Source organism: Zerene cesonia, chromosome 3, assembly GCF_012273895.1.
Source record: "Zerene cesonia ecotype Mississippi chromosome 3, Zerene_cesonia_1.1, whole genome shotgun sequence".
In the NCBI taxonomy this organism is placed as follows: Eukaryota; Metazoa; Arthropoda; class Insecta; order Lepidoptera; family Pieridae; genus Zerene; species Zerene cesonia.
The window spans coordinates 3,549,139-3,572,938 of NC_052104.1; the positions used below are offsets into that span (position 1 = coordinate 3,549,139).

The following is a 23,800-nucleotide window of genomic DNA, read 5'->3' on the forward strand; positions in this document are numbered from 1 at the left end:
ACGAAAATATAACATTCCCAACACGGTAAGGAGCGAATAATGCTGAATAGAAAAGAGGTACAGAGCTTTTCCATTTTCCAATAATAACAGCTACTTGTGCTATAATGGTGGTGCATACAATGTACACTTATAACATGCTTTAAATGGATTTGTAATGGTTTCTGAAATAAATATTTCAGAATATTAATATTTTGTAAAAAAAAACGATGGTGTTTTTTATAGTACGTACAATAAGGTTGATAAAACGAAAGTTAAAGGTTTTAAAAATCTATAAAACCTTTGGTCTTTTATAACTATAAAAACGTTAAGCATACAACACGTCGCAAACATTTCCATGCAGCTTCGCGATCTATGGCAGTCTGCGCAAATTGAATTTAAAGCACAATACTCTCAATCTTCCTTCTCTATGAACAAACAGACGTAAAAGTGTGACTATACATGAGCTACACAATCAATACATCCGTTATAGAATGGCCAGCACACACACAGCTAACCAATAATTATGAAAGTGCTACGCCGGGGAAAATTCAATTTGCAGTGCGGCTGTGACTTGCTATCCGAGACGGAAGAATGAAATATTACACGGCTGAAATTCGAGCTTGTGACCCGTGTCAAATCAGCATTCGCAGGTATGCCTCGAATTATTTACGGCCAACTCACCGCTATGAAATTTTTTATCGCGATAAATCTTTATTAGGCAAGTTATAGGAATTTTTTGGCGGCGCGGATGTTTGCGACTATTAAATATTATTACAAAGAAACATAATGATTTAAGACATGTTTTAAGAAAATATATTTGACTCTTAATATATGTGTGAGCAATTATTAAAAGTATTATTTTTAAGCAAACTGGTTATATTAAATTTTAGAGAAATATAAACATAAAGGCAGGTAACTAAAAAAATTCTCAAATAAAATATTATGTTCGATTCTTACAGACTAAAACCCCATTCCGACTCGCTGCACGCGGAATACTTCAATAATCTACCGCGTGTTGATGACATTGATGACTAAAAACTGATAGATATATCAATTTTTATACGTATTTTCGATAGGTCTGAAAAGCGATCGCATGGTACAGTTTGGTTAGTAAAGTGTCCTGACAGATCAAAATTTGTTAGCTTCTAATGATATATATATATATTTACTTTGTTGAATGTCTTAACAGATAACATCACATATTTTCAAAACGGTGCAGAAAACCATTATCAGAATACCGGCATGTCCAAGAATATAAAAGTTTGACGATATTTGACATCTGCTTAACCGCACTAGGAGTATTGCTTCCCTTAGATAAAGTAAATTAAAAAAATAACAATAATAATGTCTTGGCGGAATCGGGGGGAAACAGATAATAGTATATAATTAACAAATCGATAGTGTTGTAACACGAATGAGGAAAAATTCGAAACACAAATTTAGTATTCCTTCTTAAATAATCGTAAAAAAGTAATAAAAATTAAAAGCTTTTACAGTTTAATAAACATTTAAGTTTATAGCGATTCTAAAATATTTTACTACATTCACTCCGTCATTCTGAAATGCTTCAGTTTAAAGTTTGTAATAAATAAAATAACGACGAAAGTAAATTTTTTTATGTAGTACATAATAATATAATTCTTTCTACAAAAAAAAAGTCTTGAGTGGCCCTGATGGGGGGACTGGTATCTAGTTATAAAAGTTGAGTTATCCTGTTTAATTTACAAGGTCCTTCGTTATGAATACTATTTACAAATGATTTATATTCACTTGTATATAATAAATAAAATGATATAGAAGTATTTATTTCATTGTTTTAGAAAAATAATAAAGAAAGTATTAAAAGAAATCCATGTGTTTATCTGATGAAAATGTGATAGGTATATTTCCAAGAATCGACTTTGATCCGACTTCTGTATTGCGAACAATACACGCGACTTCAAATTATTATGTAAATTCCCTTTATACCCAACTAGCTATTTTACTGAGCTTTGCGAATCATTGATAAGCTTAGCCTAGAAATGGTTAACGAATGATAACAAGAAACATTTTATCACATAATCTTATCGTTTCTTAATAACGATTCTTCGAAGTATATTGTATTTTTGGAGTGTATTGTAGGCGCAAATAACTCAACAAAATCTTATAACGTGACTAGTCTAGACTGAATTATCTTGTAACATTTTATATTTAGAAATTAAATACTTTTAAACGGATTTGAAACGCGTTTAATCCATTAGTGGTCTTTAATTACTAATATATTGTGCAAATTTTTTCATTACTATCAAATACAATTGAGTCTATATCACTACTTATTAATTATAATTAAGTTTTGAAGTACTAAGTACTAATCAAAAATTAACTATTTGTTTTAATTAGTCATTTAGTTAATTAGAAAAGGTAGGCACTACAATCTCATGTCTAAATAATCTGTACAAGAAGCTTATATATTATTACTAAATAATGTACAAACAGCTACTATTCAATTCAATAACACCCTCGTCTCACGCAGTAAGATTATTCACCAGGATGTATTACAATCGATCCATTATTGAAGTTATCACAAGATAAAAATTGTCAGTGAATAAAATTACTTCTAAACCTGAATTCCCAAATACAAGTCACCAATCATAGAAGAACGTAAATAAATCAAAATTTTAATTCATAAATAATGTAATATGAATATCAACATTTGGAGCTTAGTCTCGCGAACGCCAAGCAATAATTTAATGTGCATTATATTCATGTTTGTAGAATGTGTTTTGAAGCAAATAACATGTATATGAGCCTTAGGGATCTGTAAATGTAAATTATACCGCAGATTCGCTCGCTAACGGTCTATTTCACTACGTTTGTTTGGAATAAGCAAAGATTGAGGCCATGAAGTAGTTTATATACAATAAATTATTGTTATTGCGTCTATGCAAGAGTTAAGAGAGAATTATTCTTATAAATAAATGAAGGGATAACACAATTTTGCAATCTTATTTTCATTGTTCAGTAATGACTTTAGTTAGTTGATGTTCGTTAGTCTGGCTAAAATTCGTGCATAGCTTTGTATATTTTGATAATTTTAGTTTTAATGCATTCATAATATTCCAAGGAAGGGTTGAAGGGTAAAAAATACGGTTAAATGTATCAAAAAAAGGTTTATGGCGTTGTAAAGTTCCGGGTCAGCTAGCATCTAAATATTAACATAGCACATGATTCATTTTGGAATATTGCAAATCTTGTGTGACAAAAAGGAAATTACCATAATCAGACTGCAATATCCCAACTGTCTTTTTGTAAACAATACGCATTACTTTCCTAATCGTAAACAGTATTTCGAAAGATATTAACGGAAGATATTTGTTTCCATATAAACTAGGTATAGGTTGTAGGGCTGCGCCAAGTCAGTCACGTTATATTGATTTGAAATCGCCTATTTTATAGCGTAAACCCAAGGTGCAGTGTTTGTGGGACATGGAATATATTGTGCAAATTGCCGCATTCCGACTCATGAATATTTCATGAGGTGTCCATACGATCACTTCATACAGTAAGCAACGCGTCTGTTTATCTAGTTTAGGCTTTTCCGAGAATATGTTGGGCCTTGTTTTACCCGAGGGCTATGGAGATTTGGTTATCTAAATGATTATGCATACTATGTCATGGGCTGCTGAATATTAAATCTACCCGACCATAGTCTTGTGTACTCTTCAAAACGATGTTTTGATAATGAACACGGTATCTTAAATTAATTAAATTTTATGTTAAATAAATTTTAGTAGATAAATCAACCTTCCAGCTAGGCAACAAAGTTCACATATTAACTGTTCACTCTTTTTTGGTTTAATTCCTTCGTGGTACCAAAGTTTGCCCGCTAACCTCATAGCAAAAATGTTTGGGGCTGGCGGAGTACGAAGGGCTGACCATGTAAAGTAAAGATAAGCGACTATTTACACAGGCTATGCGTCACGCAGGGAATAAATATACTTTGACTGAAGTATGCAACTTCATACATGTTTTTTCTTGATTAGAATTGGCTAGAATTATAATACTATTCCTAGCTCACTCTGCTGGTACATATTGATCAAACAATACTCTTACGACGGGTATCCACAACTAACTCTTCACAAAGTCACAGAAATGGCTTCTTTCTTTACAAACGTAAAGCAGATATAACATATATACACATAACAGAATAAACTTATAGCTAGAAAAATAACAACAATCCAAACAGCATGTCTGAAATAGCAACTTCATTTGTCACTACAATTTATATTTTACAATTGAAGACTTTGCAGCATATTTAATGCCAATTGTTAAAGCTAGCGACCAACGACCTCACTCTAGATGCAAAAATTTTAAGCAAAATAAGACGGCATTACTCTTTCATGATCCGACGATTCATTTTACATTTTTAATATCATGATTGGCTGCCGTACGTACTTAATAGTCACTAATATTATGCGAACATGCGAACGTGTGTTTGTTTCTTTTTTACGTCGCAACCGAGTGATTTTATGATATGATTTATATGTCTGGAGATAGTTAGGAATCTTAAAAGTGACTATGTCACTATGTTTACCACTGTGAGATCTCAATCCCATGAATATTTTTTCGATTACGTAGGCAATTTCAAGCATGGACAGTTAACAATTAAATACAAACATAATTGTGTTATCTGTTTTTCGTTTTTATACTGCAATATACAAGGCTATTTTCTGTACACACTAAACCATGAAATAAAATAAACAACACAGGTCTCTTCATTCTTTATAATATATTTTTCGTAACCTCATAAATAACGTGACATTCATCTTCTTGACACTTGAATAACATGGCTGACTTGTCCAGAACCCATTACCCTTTGCGAAACAATGGTTCGAATGGACTTGATAACTGCTCGGCCATTAAGCTTCTGTTTAGAATTATATACTGTCCCATTATAAATACTGGCTTCGGGTTATTGCTGTAAATTATGTTCATTACTTGAGAATTACAGGCAATTGCTTGCAACGAAATTAAGTACTAAAGAAAACGAATAGCAGTTTTTAAGCAGATGAAAATATTATATAATGATTTGTTTATAAAGTCATTAAATTAAAAACTTTTTAACGTAGACGAAAAGTTTAAATTAGATATTAAGCAGTTGGAAATAATTCTGACGAATATATATAAATTAATTTATAAAAGAGCTACTTACTTAGTTATTTTTTATTAATTAATTATATGTGATTCAATGGTTTTCCAATTGAAATATTCCTTATATCTAATTAATCTACGCTATCTAATTACTACTGATTTTCCGGAGTCAAAGGTACCTACCTATAAAGCCTGTTATGTATTTTATTTTATATGCATAGAATTTTTCATCTACAAGTGCACGTTGTTCGAAGATATAAAATCTGCTCTTACATTCGAGAACAATTTTATTTCTCGCGCGTACACCGTAGATTTTGACGCCATCTCTGCCGTGCATCAAAGATTTGTTGGCTCACATCTTACATTTTCCTCAATTTTACCAAACAAATACGACGTCTCGCTTTGAATAAAATAGTCGTTTGGAAAAATCAATTTCATATAAACGCATTGTTTCGGCGTTTTATAAATTACCATATATATCTACAGTCATTAGGCTTCGAAAGTCATCCAAATTCTTATTTACGTTGATGGAGGCAATGATTTCTACATTTGCAGACAATTCAGTTCGCACGGAGCTTATCACGTGCGCGGTTTTTGCAGTCTCCTCGCTAAATGGCGTGGAAACTGTGATAAATTACGTCGTAATGCTCTTTCTCTTCAGCCTAAAAGACTGTATTTTATTGTAGCTAGACTGCGTTTATGGTAAATAATTCAGCCGCCTTAACGTTCATGTAATTGGATTGTGTCAAGTTCACAAAGAGGAACTTGTAGATTTAGGTTCGGATAAATTCAAATGAGGCATGGTTGAGAACGTAAGGAACGGTATTAAGAGACTTGATAATGTCAATATAATAACGAAATCTGAAGTTTAATATTATCTTAGTTAATGTTTTACTGCTATAATAAATATAAAAATTATATTTAAATATCACAACAACGGTCTATAAACCGCAGTTTTAATCACCATTACGTCTGAATACATTTTCTGTATTACACAAAATGTAACCGCGATTTTCACTACCGCCGCCGCGTCTATAGTTCCAATATCTGAAATTTACGATAGGTGGCCGTGTATGGGCCTTTTATGTTTCATATTTTTGATAAACATCAATATTTAAGTGCTTCTAAAAACTCGTACAAGACTTTATGGCTGGGGATATTTTTCATCGGCAGAATATTAAAGTGGAAATCTCTGGATCGTATTGCCAATTGGGCCATATTTTCACAGACCAACCTCTGAATATTCTATTGAAATTGAAAGGGTCTGGCCGAAATTGTTTGAGCGATGGCGTCGCGCGTGCACTTTGAATGTAGGTTGCGGAAAATATGCTTGGTAAATCTTTGTGGTACCTACTCCTGATTTCTTTTTTAGTTTACTTGTTTGAATATAAGAGAGATATCATATATATTTCAATTCACTCACTAGATTGCGTATTGTGCATAGCTGATATCAGACAATTTTTTCACTTCTGTATTTAATAATATTTTTATAATATTTTACATCGTCATCAGCCCATATACCTTCCTACTTCTGGGACACAGGCCTCCTATGAGGGTTCAGGCCATAATCAACCACGCTGGCCAAGTGTGGGTTGACAGATGTCACATGTTGTCGAATTTTTGATTTTCAGACATGCCGGTTTCCTCACAATGTTATCCTTCACCATTTCGAGCAGTGGTGATATTATCCACATGTGCAGATAAATTTAAAAATCATTTTTTTTCCTGCACGCTCGCCTGGTCTCGAACCCCGACTTATCGATTTTGACGTCCGAGGGCCTCACCACAGAGTCATCATTGCTTTTGAATATTTATATGAATATTTTACATAGATAATTTTTATTGTAATTTTCAATAGAATAGCAAACTAGATGTGTCAATATTTTAATAATATATTTATACTAATTGTATGACAGGCCTCTGTTATGTCTACTGTAACAGTAGCAACCCTCATAGGAGGCCATAACCAATTTTAGGCGCCAAAATAGGTTGATCCCAGTAGAATTATTCAGTGCAAAACTTACTTTAGTATAATTAACACTTCAAAAAGCAAAATGTACACATTTCTGAACAGGCTGTAAAGACAATCTCACATAAAGCGAAATATTTTCATTAATTTAAATTAATGACGAGTAGCAAATGCGACTGGTCTCAAATATTCACAGGAGATTAAACTCTACTGCCGACTCGGTAATTTATTTCAATTAATTTACCCACGACCCGACAGATTCACTGAATAATTTTTCTCCGCAAACATAAGACGTTGACAAATTATAGCATCATTATGTCGACTCATCATACATCAGAAAAATTAACTGGGAAAAATTGCTGGCTTACTTTTTTATGCAGCCATGTCAGTCATAGTTAGTGGTTATTTGACACTTTAGATTTAATAATGCTGTCGCTATTTAAAGTTGATTTTATTTGTTGGTCCTTAATATCCAATATATTTTTAATATCTAATATACTTATGTGGTTCTTTTTTATTCCTACCTGTACCATAAATAATTACAGTAAAAAAAGCATAAGAAAACAAATAAGCACAATAATACTACAACGCTTAAAAGGGTATAGAGTTTCGATTAAACAAATAGTAATGATCGACGAACTATATTTAACATGTTTAACTTTCCATTTGTTAACTAATAAAAGAAATTTAATATTTTTTATGACATAACAGGAACTACAAATAATAAATTTTATCATGTTTCGGCATTCTATTACCGACCATCGCAAATATGCTTACGAATTTCAATGCGGCCCAAAACCTTACTTATTTCTCTTATGTAACATTCTTGGATCGAAATTGAGTTTATGATACACTTACATCATCCCGTCCCAAGCCATATCATGACTGAAACCTCTAATATTTTAGCTTGAAAAATATCTGACAATTTATTCAAGCGTAACCGTATAGATAAAAAATTGACCGCGTGGGTTGGGCTCTTCAGTATTCCTTGTAATTTTTCACGGGTTGATTATTCGTACAGCATATAAAATGTGTATGGACCGTAGCTATAGGAATTTTATCGATACAATTTCAATTTAGCCGATCCAAAACCGTTGCCAAGCTTAGATCGCGTGTATTTGAAGTTAACTGCAATCGAATTGTTGGGAAATTGTTTTGATATGAACGTTTTGGGAAATATTCACACCGGGATATTGAATAAAATAGTAGTTGTACGTTATAGGATTTATGGATTTGTCGAAAATATTATCATGTGAGAAATTGTTATTGGAAATAATAAAATGTTTTATTAATAATAATGTTCATATGGTGGACACATAACTCTACGAAATTCCTAAAAATAACCAATTGTTAAAGGCTGAACAACATTTTTGCTTTTTTATTCATTTTGTAAAACGTAACGGCTTGTTTTGTAATCTCTTTATAGCTAGTTTGGGTTTGAAATACATTTTTTTATTTCTATAATTTTTAATCATTACTTCAGATCCATGTCCATATTTTGTTTGGACAATAGAATCTGCTAACTCCATATGATGTCGTGAAAAACTTAATATTGTAAAAACAATAAACAAAGCTTCAATAATTTAAAAGTATAAATGTGCCATATAAACCTCACATAGTGGAGGTAATACGCTAAATCCTTACAAATTACTTGTTCATAAATATAACATAGTATTATGATATCTATTTTCACTTTCATAATAATAATTCCCGCATGGAACCTCAAGTATTTCGTTTCAGTAATAAACAGAAAATATTTCTAAATAAAAGAAATAACAACGAAATAGTTGTACGGCTGCAATGCAATTTAAGCTATCACTCAAAGTCGACGTTACAACACACGATAGAAATATGTGATGTTCTTTTATTCAGTTTTCCGTATCATAAAACCTGAAAAATTATAAAAGCTCAAAATAAATACACACTATATTTCGTTTATAAATTGCGCTGTTTCATAGAATGTTAGAGTTATTGTAGAAATTAAAAATAGATCCTTTTTTAATGTGCTGCAATTTGGAAAATAAAGAATTTAAATATACATCCATAAAGAAATCTTGCATATAAATGAAATTAGCAAAATATAATAAATAAAGAATAATCATATCAAGAATATTGCTACACCTAGAAATCTTACTATGGTAAATTATATTATTAAGACTTCTACATAAATAATAAATATATCAACATTATATTTGAAATTAAGTCATAAAATTATCTTAAAAAGGCAATATTATTGTGAAGTTTCACATATTGTTTTACAAATACCCTTTGTATGTTTCATTGAATTTATAATCGATTGCAAAATCGATAGCTTACAATATCAGAATAAGATTTAATCAGTAAACAAAGGGCGAATTAATAATTATGACAATTAAAACGCACATAATTTCCCTTATTTCAGACTATCCTATCCGTCAGTCCTGACAGCTCGTAAGAACCAGTTCATTTCACCCCAATTCCTTCGTCCCCTACATCAGTTGCCTGGCGACCATCCCATGCCAATTTATAACAAGCTTTCACAATAATTCTTCTCAAAGGGATTAATTTATTTAAAAACAAACTTAATGTCAGAATATATAAAGTTTATTTCGCTATAACAACACAGTAACTTGACAGTTGACGCGACAAAGCGGTCGTGCAGCTACCCCCTAGGGAAACCTCCTGTGAAGTTTGGACCATGGCATAAATGTTTTAGAAAAAATGAGCCAGGCATGTTCATATATTTGATCTGTTTTCAAATGTGAATATATTAAAAACAATGTTCCAAGTTTAGCATCACTCTTTTAGTATTCAGATAAAAGATCAAATCTACAAGACGTCCATATACTACTCCGTGTATAGGCTAAGTGACTATGATATAGGATGTACATATATGATATCTATAAGCTATGCTAATATAATATAAAAGCAAGCAACGAGTTTAGATTTCTTTAGTTTTTAATCAGTGATACTGAGAAACAATAAAATTATCAAATACACTAGGTATTTGATAAAAATCTATGCAACAATATTAGGATTGCAAATTTCAATATATTAGCCATCGACTCCGTGGCGCAACGGTAGCGCGTCTGACTCCAGATCAGAAGGTTGCGTGTTCAAATCACGTCGGGGTCAAATCGTCTTTTGTATTTTACAAACATTTTTTTTACATTTTTAAGATACTTTTTAATTTAATACTGCTGAATATAATTTATAAATAAATTATTTTCTGTATTGTCTTATTTTAAGAGTTGTTTATAGACTGGAGAAACCAGGGTAAATAAAAAAAATGTATTATCCATCTGATATTGCGTTTCAATTGCTAAAATTGTTGTATGGTGAATATGCATAAGTATTATAATTATAATTTTCGATATAACCAATTGTTAGATTGATAAAATGTTATATTAGTGTTCTTGTTTTAAATTAAACTATATAGATTAACAATGTCTGGTAAGACTTCAGCCAAGTCCAATTTAACCCGAGTTACTGAACTGTCAATATTAACGATTGTTAAGCTACCGAAGCAATTTCGTGGCCTTCTCAAATAATTTATCTTAAAAATTTATAGTATTCTGTGTAATGTTAGGACTGTATTATAAAACCCTCCAAAATCATAACACATCCAATAGAATGAATAAAATAAAATAAGAATACATATTTCTTATGATAATATGGCCATAAGTCTAGATTATTAGCTTCATTACAATTTTTTTTTTCAGTAATAAATATAACACTTATTGAATATGCACATGAAAATTCAAGATAAACAAAACCCGATACCATTAATTAACTAATATTAATTACCAAAAATTATTACTTTTTTTAGATTTGCTATGTAAGTATTTTATAGATAATTTGTTATTTGTAGTCATAAAACAACTACAACCAGATATCATAAACTAATATAATTATAATCTTCTGTGCACTCTATATCCAAGCCATTTCAGAATTGTCCCGTAACTTATATTGACTGGCCAATGTCATGCATATTACATGATGAGCGTAGGGTTGCCATCCGAAGTATATTATGACAAAGTATTCTACCATTTATTTAGGGGGAAATATGCTAAATATGTCTTGAAGCAGAATAATATACTAGAATACACATGGTTCTTTGCAAGTGAATATCTTATTTGTGATTATAGCTTAAAGATTTGAATTAAACTGGAAATGGAAACCTAAAAATTTATGAACGAATGAATATTCAAGTTCACTTTATCCGCTTCTCCTCAAATTCACATGTCAAATTCACTCACATTTGAGATTCATAATATTTATTATATAAATTGGTAACCCTAAGCCACCTGATTACCACACGGAGTTTGGGACATGCTATTTTGGTCCATTTCTCTTTTTGACATCACAGTTGACTCTCTAAATATTTACAAATCACAGAATTTATAAATAGATGACATATATCTGCTGCCTACGTGTATACGCTATGAAGAGTTAATATACTAATTTATAATTGCAATTGCATCTAGGAATTTGTAATTTACACAGCATTACTATTTAATAAAATTTGCTCATTTGCAATGATAATTTTAGTTAGTCAAAGTGAGTGAAATTAATATAGATATATTCTATATTAATTTCACTCACTTTGAGGTAATAATTATCATTATTTAATGGATATAAGAGTATTTTTATATTCATTGGCCTAGATTATTTCTTCCATAGTGAATTCTATGAAAAAGGTAAATTATCGGGCGGAGCAAACGGCTTTAAACGCGGTCGGTTATTTCATGAACTTCTACCATAAAATATTTTATGCACGTTAGCCACTACTTGTAAATACATAATCTATTATAATAAAAATGTATGTAAATATGGTACCTATACTATATTTCTGTCTGTCGTTCTGTAAAATTATAAAAAGTGGATTTTCTGTCACTTTCATACTAAACTAAAATTTTGCATTAAATCGTTTATTACTTGATAATTATAAAAAAAGCTAGCTTTCCGCCGGATGTTATTATACTTATAATCCTTCCTCTTGCATTACTCTATCTATAAAAAAAACCCCATCAAAATCCGTTGCATGGTTTTGAAGATTTAAGCATACAAAGGAACATAGAGACATAGAAAGCGACTTTGTTTTATAATATGTAGTGATGTAAGGATACGCTACTATATATTGTAAAAATTAAGCGAGCCATACCATTGTCAGTAAAAATATAAAGCCCAGTAATCGTCCCATATTTATATGGAGTACTGAAGCGTCGTAATAATATCCAATGATTTCAACTGATCAAAATTACATTTGGATTACGAATTGAATGCTACGATAACAGCGGCTCATACTTCAGTTCAATATTCATTTTTATACGCGATACGGCAATTATTTTAATCATAACAGTGTTAATCATATTTAAAGTATGTATGCTGGGAACTAATTAATTTATGGTTGCGTTGCGTTGCGTTGTGTGGCCAGAGAGGACGCCGAGTGGAGTATAAATAATGCAACCAACACTCCCAATGTGAACGTTTAAAAATATGGCACGCTTCCCCGAAATTTTTATGAATGGTTTGTTTTTTCGTTATTTAAGATCATATATTGTCTGGAGAATATGTCGCTTAGTCTTATTGCTTACACGTTACCTACAATTACGATTTGATTTTCTTTGTATGGATTTCAGAGTTGCCTATGAATGTGAATAATTTGAAATTTTAATATATCCTTATTTCAAATTATATATCATAACTTGCTGGTATGTTAAATTTTTTTGAAATTTCGTAAATTTTTTATCGCTATGCTTAGGGTGGAAGGAAGCTTGGAATCGCTGGAACAATAAGGCTGACTTTCGATAAGTCAGCGTTAATAGTAAATTATTAAATCTTTTTCCCAAATTTACATTATTTAAGTGATAGGTTTACGTTAGCCAAAATGAATACTGGGTTTTTTATGCAGACATTATTACAGAAGTTTCACAGGTAAGCAGGCAAGAAAATTTCATATCACCACGGCTCAAAACAGAGAAGAAAAGCCGTGAGAAAACCGGTTTATCCGAAAATCAACAGTTGGACGACATGTGACATCTGCCAACCCGCACCAGGCCAATGTGCTGGATGACGCTTTATCCTTATAGGAAGCCTTTGTCTCTGTAGTTGGAATATATATGCTGATGTTGAATATATATGGTGATATACGGAAGTTTGTCAAGCTATCGTTTTAACAGATTTTGATATATTTTGATATTCAATTGTATTTCCAGACAAAACAATTTTTCATATTGACTACTGACGTTGATTTCAGACTATCCACTTCTTAAGCGTGTATGTATGATGTAGTGTAAGCATAAAAAGCATCTTTGCCATTCTTTCACGTCGTAGCGGAGCGAATCATTCTATGATTTTTAGGGTTTGGCGATAGTTGAACACTTGAGGGTGATATTACAGCTGAGATAATTACCAGCTTGGGAATATCCCGAAGTCAAAACAGAACATACATTCTTAGTAAATATTCTAACAATTTATGAGTACTTTGTTTTTATTAGTTGTAATTTGCATTCAGATCTATGCAGTTGTTGCGATTATGAGGAGTTTAACAATTTTTATAAGAAGAGAAAAGTATTTCAATATCTTATCACTATCTATCTACCTTATCAGAAATATTAAATCTTATCATATGGTTTAATTTATCAATATGATCGCGAATATGGCACGTCTAACCTCAACAATAAAATTGGACCTTACATGCATTGATTTTTGATAAAGACCCTTGTAAATTCATACCTATCGTTGAGTTTATTGCTTCTCTGATCTTACTTATATTCTTGATAATGTCCTTATTTCCTTATTGCCAGAATAGCTGCATTTGTTCGATGGAATTATATATTCGTTTACAATATTAAAATGTAAGCATATATTACTTTAACAATAACTAACTACAATATTAATGAAGATTCTTTCCACGTCTATCATTTCAAATTTATTTATTGTACGATAAATTTGATGTAAGGTGAAATATCTAAATACCTACTAGTTAAAATCTCGTATTTTCTTAATAAATTTAATTGAAAATCATTCTTTTCCATTTTTTCTAAATGGTATCTCGCTATAACAAGCTTTGATCTATTATTATTCTAGCATAAGTACACTAGTAACTAAATAAAATTTCGTGCTACATGCGACCTTTGTGTGAGTTTTAAACACATCTTAAAGACACATGCAAGTTTTGTTACAATAAATTAGATAAATATTTATAAAAAAAAAACTTCACATATTTATATTACAGAAACTCAACCATGTGTTTATTATGTCTGTTCAAAGATTCACACACATTTTTTCATGACGTGTGATTTATAGGATTGACTTCACATTCGGTTTATTATTTTAGTATTGGGATAGATTTATTATTAATAAGAGTAAATACAGTAAGGATAAATACGGTTTCGATTTGTAAAATGAATTCTTGTTACGATTTAGTGCCTAGTTAAAAAGAAACAATTCTTTGTGTTAGGTAAAATAAAAAATACATAATGTTAAAGTATACGTTTTATTTAAGCTGCAGCTTAGAATTAACAACATACAGTTTCCTTGAAACTTAATCGTTTCTAAATGCGTATAATAATATTTACATTGACATAAAACAAATGATTACACTTCGAGTACGCATCAAAACTTCTTTGAAGTTCGGTAAATAGTTGTAGGTTTACCCACACAGTAATGAGTACACATTAAATAATTAGCAATAATTTACACCCTAACTTACCTTAGTCTGTATAAACTAGTTTCTTATAAAAATTTACACTATTATCTCGAAAACATTACATACAGCTAGGTTATAACAAAATAATTAAGTGATTTTAAACTACGGAAAGTGAATATAAAGATGGTGAAGAAGTCAGTCTTTACCTCACTAAAGTAAATGAGAGTAACTAAACTTGATAGTGCAAAAAGGTATCTAAAGGGTCTGTGGGTCGGTCCGATACACCTGCGGAATTTTTAGTAGTGGTCGTTTTAGGTGCGTCAATTTCTTCGCGTTGCTTCACTCCGTCCTTACCTCGAAACGTCATTTTGTATTTCTCTTTCGATAGCACGGGCAATAGAATGTTCCAAAAGTTTGGGTTATTCCAAAGTATTGTAGTTCGTCTATCCCTTTGCTCCTTTAAGAAGGCGTAAATCGAATTTTCCGTAGCCATGTCGGTAAATACATAAACCGTCTTTTTCGCTTTTAACATTTCGCCGCGTATTTTCTTTATATTTACGTGACTATAAGCTGACATTAAGTAGTTGGGTGAAAAAATAACGAGTGTTGTCTCTCCCTCTTTTGAACTATTTTTTAGGTGCTTGATAAAATTTTCTTTATTGCTGTCACTAGCTATAGGTTTCGTGTGAACCCTAAGATTTTTATGCACACGTAAGCCGGGCAGAATCTCTTTAAAAACAAATTCTTCATCCTTTTCTGAGTATTTAATAATAACGCTTCGTTCTTTTTCTTTCTTTTCTCTAGGATGGGACAAATTGAAAAGCTTGTTTTTTATCATGGAATGCAACTGCTTTCTATATTTTAAATAGAATAGCATAAGAATTGTAGATACTGATGCGGATATAGAAATAAAACACACAAATATCGTGAAGCGCATGTTGCAAGCCTCTTTTTTCCAAATTGAACAATGCATAGTACTTTCGTCCTTTACCTGAAATAAACGCTAATTTAATATATTTTTTTAATACGCTATATATTTTAACTGTCATAAAATTAAATACAAACCTGTATTTTAAAATGTTCCTTTAGAAAGTCCAGAAATTTAAAATTTTTACAATAACAATGAAGAGGGTTGTGTCCTATCCACACTTGTTTCATAGGTTTTTTTACAACACTTTTATAGCTGTAGGGTGCGTGATTCTGAAAAAGGGTACACAATATAGTTTTGTCTATATTTTCATACGAAAGTAAAGGGAAATAATATAAAAAATTAATCAATTGATGGCTAATTTATACATACCCATAGACTTTGGATAGAATTGTAACTGATATCCAAATGTTCATGTCCGTTAATCCACCAATCATCGTAAGTGACTTCAAATTTATTGTGACTCAAATTGAGTAGCTTCAAACTATATGTATGTAGAAATGGAGATATTTTATTTACAGTCCAAGAATTATTATGTAGTTCCTTAGTCTCGAAGTCTAGCTCGTTGTACGCAAAGGATATTGTCATTCTTTGCCTATTGTTACTGAATAAATAAGACGATATTGTCTTCAATTTATTGTGTTCCATATTTAAGTATATAAGGCTTAACAATGAAGAAAATGTCGATCTGAAATACAAAGAAGTATTGAGTAAATTGCAATAAAAATAGACAAATTTCAACAAAGTATTACGGTTAACTTACCCGGAAATTTCTTCAATGGAATTATAGGCTAAGTCCAATTTTTCCAATCTCACCAATGAGGAAAATAGCTTCGATTCTAAGTTTCTCAAGTTATTGTGACTTAAATCGAGTTCAAGCAAATTTATTTGATCGTTAAATGTCGATTCTCGTAATGTTCCGATGTCATTGTATGCTAAGGATATGTTTGTTATTTGTGATGAATTTCCAAAAACGTCGTAGGGGACTATTTCTATTCCGCATCGTTGTATATAAATTTGTTTCAGATTTTGCAAATTGCCAAATAAACTTCGAGGAAGTTCTTTCATTTTAACATCATTGTTAAGAATTATTACCGTCTCCAAGTTATTGTTTGTCGAGAATAGATTTTGTGGCAGAGACGAAAACTTGTTGGAGAACAACGTGAGCTTTCTCAACTTGCTCAGTGGTTTAAAAATAAGCGTAGGAAGTTCGTTAAGTCCATTAGAACTAAGATCTAATTCTTCAAGCACGTTTACGCCGGAGAAAAAGTCTTTGGAGAACCAAGTAACGTTACTTTGCCATAGTGACAGTTTTCTTAAAAATGCCAAATGGGAAAATAGATTTGAAGACATATTAGTCATTTGGTTGTGACTTATTTCTAATGTTTCTAATCTTTCAAGTGGTTTGAATAGCTGCTCGGAAATGTTGATGCTGTTACATCGTATGTTGAGCCATGTTAAATTATTCACATCCGTAAACAGATTATCCGGGAGGTGAGTGATCCCACTCACGGACAGTAATAGCTTTGTCAGATCCCGAAGCCCAGAGAAATGTTTTCTGTCGAAATACCCGGAGAGGTTCTTCGCATTTTGAAATATCAATGACATAGTTTTAGATACTCCAAGTTGTTCCAAAACATCTTTAAAAGACGACGTTGGTAGTGGACAGTCTTTGAAACTGACAGATTTAAAATTATTCATTTCATTGGCACATTTTGGTAGCTTACTATAATCTAACGTCGTAACATTTTCACATTTTACATTTATGTACGTATTCGGTAGGAGGTTTATCTTTACGACGTTACCTGCAACAAAGAAGGGTACATTGACTTTATAACTGGAGATCGTGTGGAGATAGTAGCTAGTCGTGTTCATGCAAGTTTGGCTAAAACAATGGGAGCATTTGGAAACGTGAGCATTTAAGTGCACTCACCGTCGATGTCGCAATTGAGTTCAACAGCGAACGTGCCGCCGCAAACGCAGTTAGGGTGACTTGGGCACATCAGTCTTGTTGCACCAATTACGTGTATTGCCAACGCTAGGGTTAGCACGTGTATCAATTTACAAGCCATCGCTGTCTATTTTACATGTGTCCGTGGTTTCACTTGAATACTGCCGAGGTGTGAATTCTGAAATCGACTACCGAACGTGACTGATGCGTCTCATGACTCGTTTTTATTTTCATCTTCGTTTTACCTGAAACAAAAATATATTTCTCAATATGAATCTAAACACAAATAAAAACGGCTTTAGCTGAGAATAGGAAAGCTATTTATAAATAATAATTCTTCATTGCTTTTATTCTTATTTTATTGCTTATACTGTTTTTCACATGTAAAATACTTGTAGAGCTATCTGGCAAGGAGAGGATTACATACTCTTGACGTACATTTTATTACCAATTACATTCAATTCTGTCGCATATACTAACTATTCTTAAATTATTCTTCAGCTTAGAAACGTAATAAATTTATGAGGCTTAAATTTCATTTACAAAGAATTAATTTCATTTACAACAATCTCGACACATTTTATAAAAAAACAGTCGCAATACAATACAAGTACAACTCTTGTATATAGCATGCGTATATTTCTATGTATTTAACTTGTATACAAGAAAAACTTGTTGAATTATGCGAGTTTGCAGTTTGTTTCCATTCATTTGGAAACATAAAAATGAAAGTTGAATCGGTTGTTCACAGTAATTACGTACAAAACGGGAAAAATGCATTGTTTTTGCAAATGACGTTGCTCTTTTTACTGACGCGTCCATTGCGTTTATTTTATTTCAAACTGATTTTCACGCTACGAGTGACATCTTTTATTTTGAAAACAGCATGTTTATAACAAAAACCATTACTGTTGTGATTGAAAAAAACGGATAAGTTATTATCGAGATTCGGATGTGGTTTTATTGCCATTGAGGAATTGTAGTTATTTCTGAAACGGGATAAGTTTGTAATCATCAGATATAAGTTTTGTAACCAAACCGCAAATTATAAAAGATACCATAAACTTTTTAAGCAACTGCATTTATGTAAAAAAAAATTGTAAAAAAATGTGATGCCTATTCCTGGCCTGTTTCCACTGTGTTCGCGGAAGAATCCAAAACAACACTTCGCTGAAAGCGGTTTCACAGAATTACTGTGTTCTGTGAAACCGCTTTCAGCGTGCAGTTTAGTAGGCACTATTTTATTTTATTTAAAATGTTTAATGTACCAACACAAAAAATATACATGAAAAACTAGACGACTGGTACAAAAGACGCTTTTATCGCCTGTGCCGATAACTGCCAGACAATCTTACCAATACTATTGCAGTAGGAGTCCGTCATGACCTAGGGTCCGAAGGCCTTGGGTATGCACAAAAGTATTCTCCAGTTTACAATTTATTAACTAATCTTATAATTTTAATTGAAATACATTTACATTTATTTATAATTTATTTAATTTATCACATTTAAAACGCCATATTTTAATCTTTAATTGAGCATAAAATAATATTTGCAAATAATGAAGATGAAGATGCAAAGGTGTTGACTAACCTGATACAGGTGCTTTGCGGCTTGTTACACAGATTATGTAATAGCATAATATCAGTTTACACTCGTTGTTTTAACGAGATACATAATTATATTACAACTAAGTAACAAGAAAATTATTAATTTGATTTCTCTTTGCCGACCGCCAATACAGTTGGCAAACGCCTGTCGGTACAGACGTCACTTATAATTAGTTGTTGTTCGTTTTGTTAAGTCCCCTTAAAACCTGTATAACTTGGAACAAAATACATTGAAAATTTAATTATTGCAAAAGTCGTATTTCATGTTTCGGCAACGATCCCGAGCTCTTTGTGCAAAGTTTTAAGCTCCCATTTAAGAGTTACGGTTTCGATATCAATTTATAATAAATGCCTAATTTGAAAATGTATGGAGAGTTAAACAGTGTCTGTAAATAATAAATGATTTGTTGCCCAAGAGATTAATGATAATTTTACTTAAATAACATATGTGATGTAACCACATCGCTTATTTGTTATCGTTACCATTTGGATTTAGTTTTTATTTATGACGCACAATTGAACCTTCATTTGTTAATATGTTTATAAATATTATACATAGCTCTAATGGTCACGTCTGTCTATTTCTTCTTAACGCTTAAACCGCAGATTGGACCAATTTGAATGAATTTTGATAAAATGTGGGGAAAACTGCGGACTATATATTTGCCAAGTCTTATATAACATCAAGATCAAATTTGTTTTTCTCCAGTATATAACATCTAACGCAAATGTCATCATATGAACCAAACGATATATCAAAATACTGAAAAGCTATTTTCCGCAACATTAACAGCGAAATGACATTTAAACGAGCGGGCAAAAAAGCCAAAATTCATATGAAACCAACGGTTTTAATGTCATAAATATTCCACTCATTTGTGGTCAGACAATGGCTATAACATATTAGGTGCGGACAGAGTAGATATAATACGTATAGGGGTAGGCACGTGCGGTTGGCATTCGAGATAAATTACCACCGCATTACGGGCAGCTTTTTTATTAAACTTACTTGTCAATTCACACTGTCCACAATTTATTCTTAAGCGTGTCAGCAAAAACTGCCAGGGGATACTTGCCAGTTCATTAATATCATGGTTGATGTTTTTCAGCAGTTTACGTTTGTGCTTTTAGAATTATAAGTTTGGTTTAGTAGGTTCTATAAATATGTTCATATATGTTCAATATAATGCACTCACAATTTTATTTTTAAGATATTATTATATTAAATAGTTTATTCAATATTTATTTGTTAATTATATGTCATATAAGGTAGTAACAATCTAACTAGACATATTAATTTCGTTTCGTTTACGTTATGGACACTTATTATTACGTCATAGATAAACATTTTACATATCACTATTAGAAAATCAACGATAGTTATAGGTTAATGTATACCAAGTATGCCCAAGGGTTATATCAGTCAGCAGGTGCAGTAGGAGTAAAGCTCTAAGGCTTACGTCAGACGCACGTATTTCATACCCACTTAATGTGTCTCTGTAGTCTGTACCTACATGCAGACTGGCTTGGAACACTGGTAATGAAAGTCGAGCTTTATGACCCTGTTTTACGATTTAATTTTACTTGAGGTATGTTGTTCTATGTTAATATTTGCAGAACGCTCTCCACAGTCGATAGCTGGACTTTAAACTTATGACTCTACTCTAAAATTTATTTAATTCAGCAATAAATGACGTCTAGTATGTGTAATAGTATCTTCATAATGAGATTCATTTAACTTTATGTAGATCGATAGAAATACATCTTTAAATCAGTTAATACAATGATATCTATATCGAGGATCAGAATATGAAATGACTGGAATTTCTGTTTATAAATAATTTTTATCAATGCGAAAGTTATTAATGCACATTAATTGTGAAATTGATTAATTTGGATTTATATAACTGCTTCTATCCAGTCATATATAAATATATATATATATATATATATATATATATATATATATAATAAATAAAAAAAACATGGATATAACGTTAATTATGAAAACATGCGTGGTTAGTTACATTTTACTAATAAAATGCTTCAATGTTATTGCGATAACTAACTGATTGAATAATGATTTAACGTCTTACTAAGTGTTATGAATTGAAATGTTTCAGATAAAAAAGCGGTAATTTTAGCTTATGAAGGGTATATTTTCGTTCTCTTATCTGTTTATTACCCATGATAAATGAATGAATAATAATCACGGTTTTAACTATTTATCTTAAATTGCATAACGTATTAAAAACGTTATAACTATAATTCATAAAATACTGAAGCAGTTGTCGCGTGTGCGAATGTCCCAACAATATTACCGCAGAATAAAAACAACATCCGTCCAAGTTGCTGACAAACTTGCATGACGGAGTTGGAATTTCCTCCGTTTTTCTGTATTAAATAATACTGTGGGGAACCAGGGGAGCTAATCCGTCTCGTCGTGGGCGAGGGTGGCACGCACGATCGAAGTTGCCTATATTGGACTCACTCATCACGCTCATGTAAGGGTTATTTAGTTCTTATGAGCTTCTATCAATTATTGACTCTGTAGTAGTCATTTTCATAGTGTGTAATCGAACATTACACTTACGAACTTTTGATTTACTAGGGATATTAAGGCATAAGGTATATATGTCTGCGTATTAATTTAGTCTTTATGTGAAAGAACTTTAACATTTCTTGTTTAAATTTAAAAGCGTATAAAATGAAGCAATGAGAACTAATGAATTCACTCTAATAAAATATAATTTATAAATTATTGTATTAGAGGCATCCCCGATCCCAAAAGACATTTCATGTTGCGTGAGTATAAAAAAGTATATAAATGACAAATTCCTACATTATTATTATAATAACATGACTTTCAACGTACTAAGTCGCGAAGCGTTGCCGAGTCATTTTATTTAATTTCAAAATCCATTATTTTCCATGAAAAAATAAAGCCTTTATAAACGTTCGGATCGCACGTACGCTTTTATGCCCTAAATAACCAAATAAATAACGCGAAATGTTGCTTGCTTTTTGTTGCTGTGTTTATCTAGACGATTTATTCGCGGTGTTTTGATATAAAATAACTATTATTTGAACGTAAAATTTAAAAATACCGTATAAATTTTGACTACATTTCAATTGTACGAATTGTAAAGCTATGTGGCCATTTAAAAATTATCCAGTGATAATTTAATGACGCTTTTTTAAGACTCATTGATGCGTCATATTGTTAAATAATTGGCAATTATCGTTTTATTCTAATCTCAGTTGGTGGTGTGTAAAAGAAATGTTAAATATGACTAATAGTAATAAAACAATAAATCAGTTTCAATTTATCTATTATCCTGTAACTATTTAAATAGTATATATTTTTATAATCTCCCTTTAAATAATAAAAAACCATACAAAGGCGAAATTATATATCGTTATTATGTGTTTACGACTTATCTAATAACATCCATTCTTGATAAAACGTCTTACATACTTTACGCATTTTCTCATATTAGCCTACACAAAATCATCACGCATGTAATAATCTTGCATCATCGCAATACTTCGACCTACACAGGTATATTACTAAAGCCGTCTATAAATAACGACACAAAATGAACACCTAAGATGATAATCTCACATTAACCGTAACCGAATCCACACCTCCATAAAATAGAACCGCTGTCGTCATGTTCAGAGCTGAATTAATGCCTCCAGTGTTATGAACGTTTTTGTTATGCAAATAAAATGACCGAATCGATATAATGCTGAGTCGCTATTGGTTAACATTAGACGGTGTTAGGGCGGAATGTAGATTGCGGGTTTGGTATTGGAAATATTTTGATGCGCTATTTATTGCTTCCGTCCTCATTTATTTCTTATAATAGTGATCTGAATCTATTGTATTTATATACATTTAGATGTTGAGATTTAGTGATTTTATCTACTTATTTTATTTTCGTTTATATTTCTTATCGTTATCTGTTAATTGTAGCGTATAAGTATATTATTCGCTAGTATATTTAATTTAATGTAAATGTGCGTAACTTCTAAATGATCATGAATAAATATTAATTTCAGCATGCTAATATTTAAGGAAGTAAGCAATTTATTTATTTAATAGCGAGGAATATAATAACAAATATTAAAAATAACTGAAACAGTAGGATTTTGACGTCCTTTAAACAACCGTGTTTAAAGATTCGTATGTAACCGACTCCTCAAGACTCAATTTTGACCCACTTTATTTGGACAGATTTAATTCAAACAAGAAATGAAACAGAAACAAGTAATGTTTCTTAATACTTTGTACACATATCAAGGATTCGTGGCAATATAATAATTTAATCGTATTATCCTAGTTTATTGTCTTATCCTGATTAAGATCGGCTTAAACGATTTCCTAACGTTTAGTCTGTTTTAGAGCAAGTGAATTAATTCTATAATTAAAGTGTGTTTAAATAGTTTATTAAGCTGTACATATTTATTTATAAGAGTACAAACTCTATATGCAGAAATGGGTGATTATGAAATATCAATCATCATCATCATCAGCCCATATAAGTTCCCACTGCTGGGACACAGGCCTCCTATGAGGGTTCAGGCCATAATCCAC

General features: G+C 31.3%; 1 protein-coding gene and 1 non-coding gene across 2 annotated transcripts in view; one reads left to right on the top strand and one right to left on the bottom strand.

Annotated features, from left to right (window-relative positions):
• Positions 1–10,120: 10,120 nt before the first annotated feature.
• On the top strand, positions 10,121–10,192 carry Trnaw-cca. The gene has a single exon. It is a non-coding gene; the product is annotated as a tRNA-Trp (tRNA).
• A 4,368-nt stretch (positions 10,193–14,560) lies between these two features.
• LOC119837402 (protein toll-like) overlaps positions 14,561–23,800 on the bottom strand; it is a 13,943-nt gene continuing 4,703 nt past the window's right edge. The window contains exons 2-6 of the mRNA XM_038362976.1: positions 17,573–17,835; positions 16,403–17,444; positions 16,012–16,327; positions 15,777–15,911; positions 14,561–15,702 (exon numbers count right to left, since the gene is read on the bottom strand). Coding sequence (XP_038218904.1) covers positions 14,941–15,702; positions 15,777–15,911; positions 16,012–16,327; positions 16,403–17,444; positions 17,573–17,711 — 2,394 coding nt within the window. The 5' untranslated portion in view covers positions 17,712–17,835 and the 3' untranslated portion in view covers positions 14,561–14,940. The remainder of the gene's footprint in view (positions 15,703–15,776; positions 15,912–16,011; positions 16,328–16,402; positions 17,445–17,572; positions 17,836–23,800) is intronic.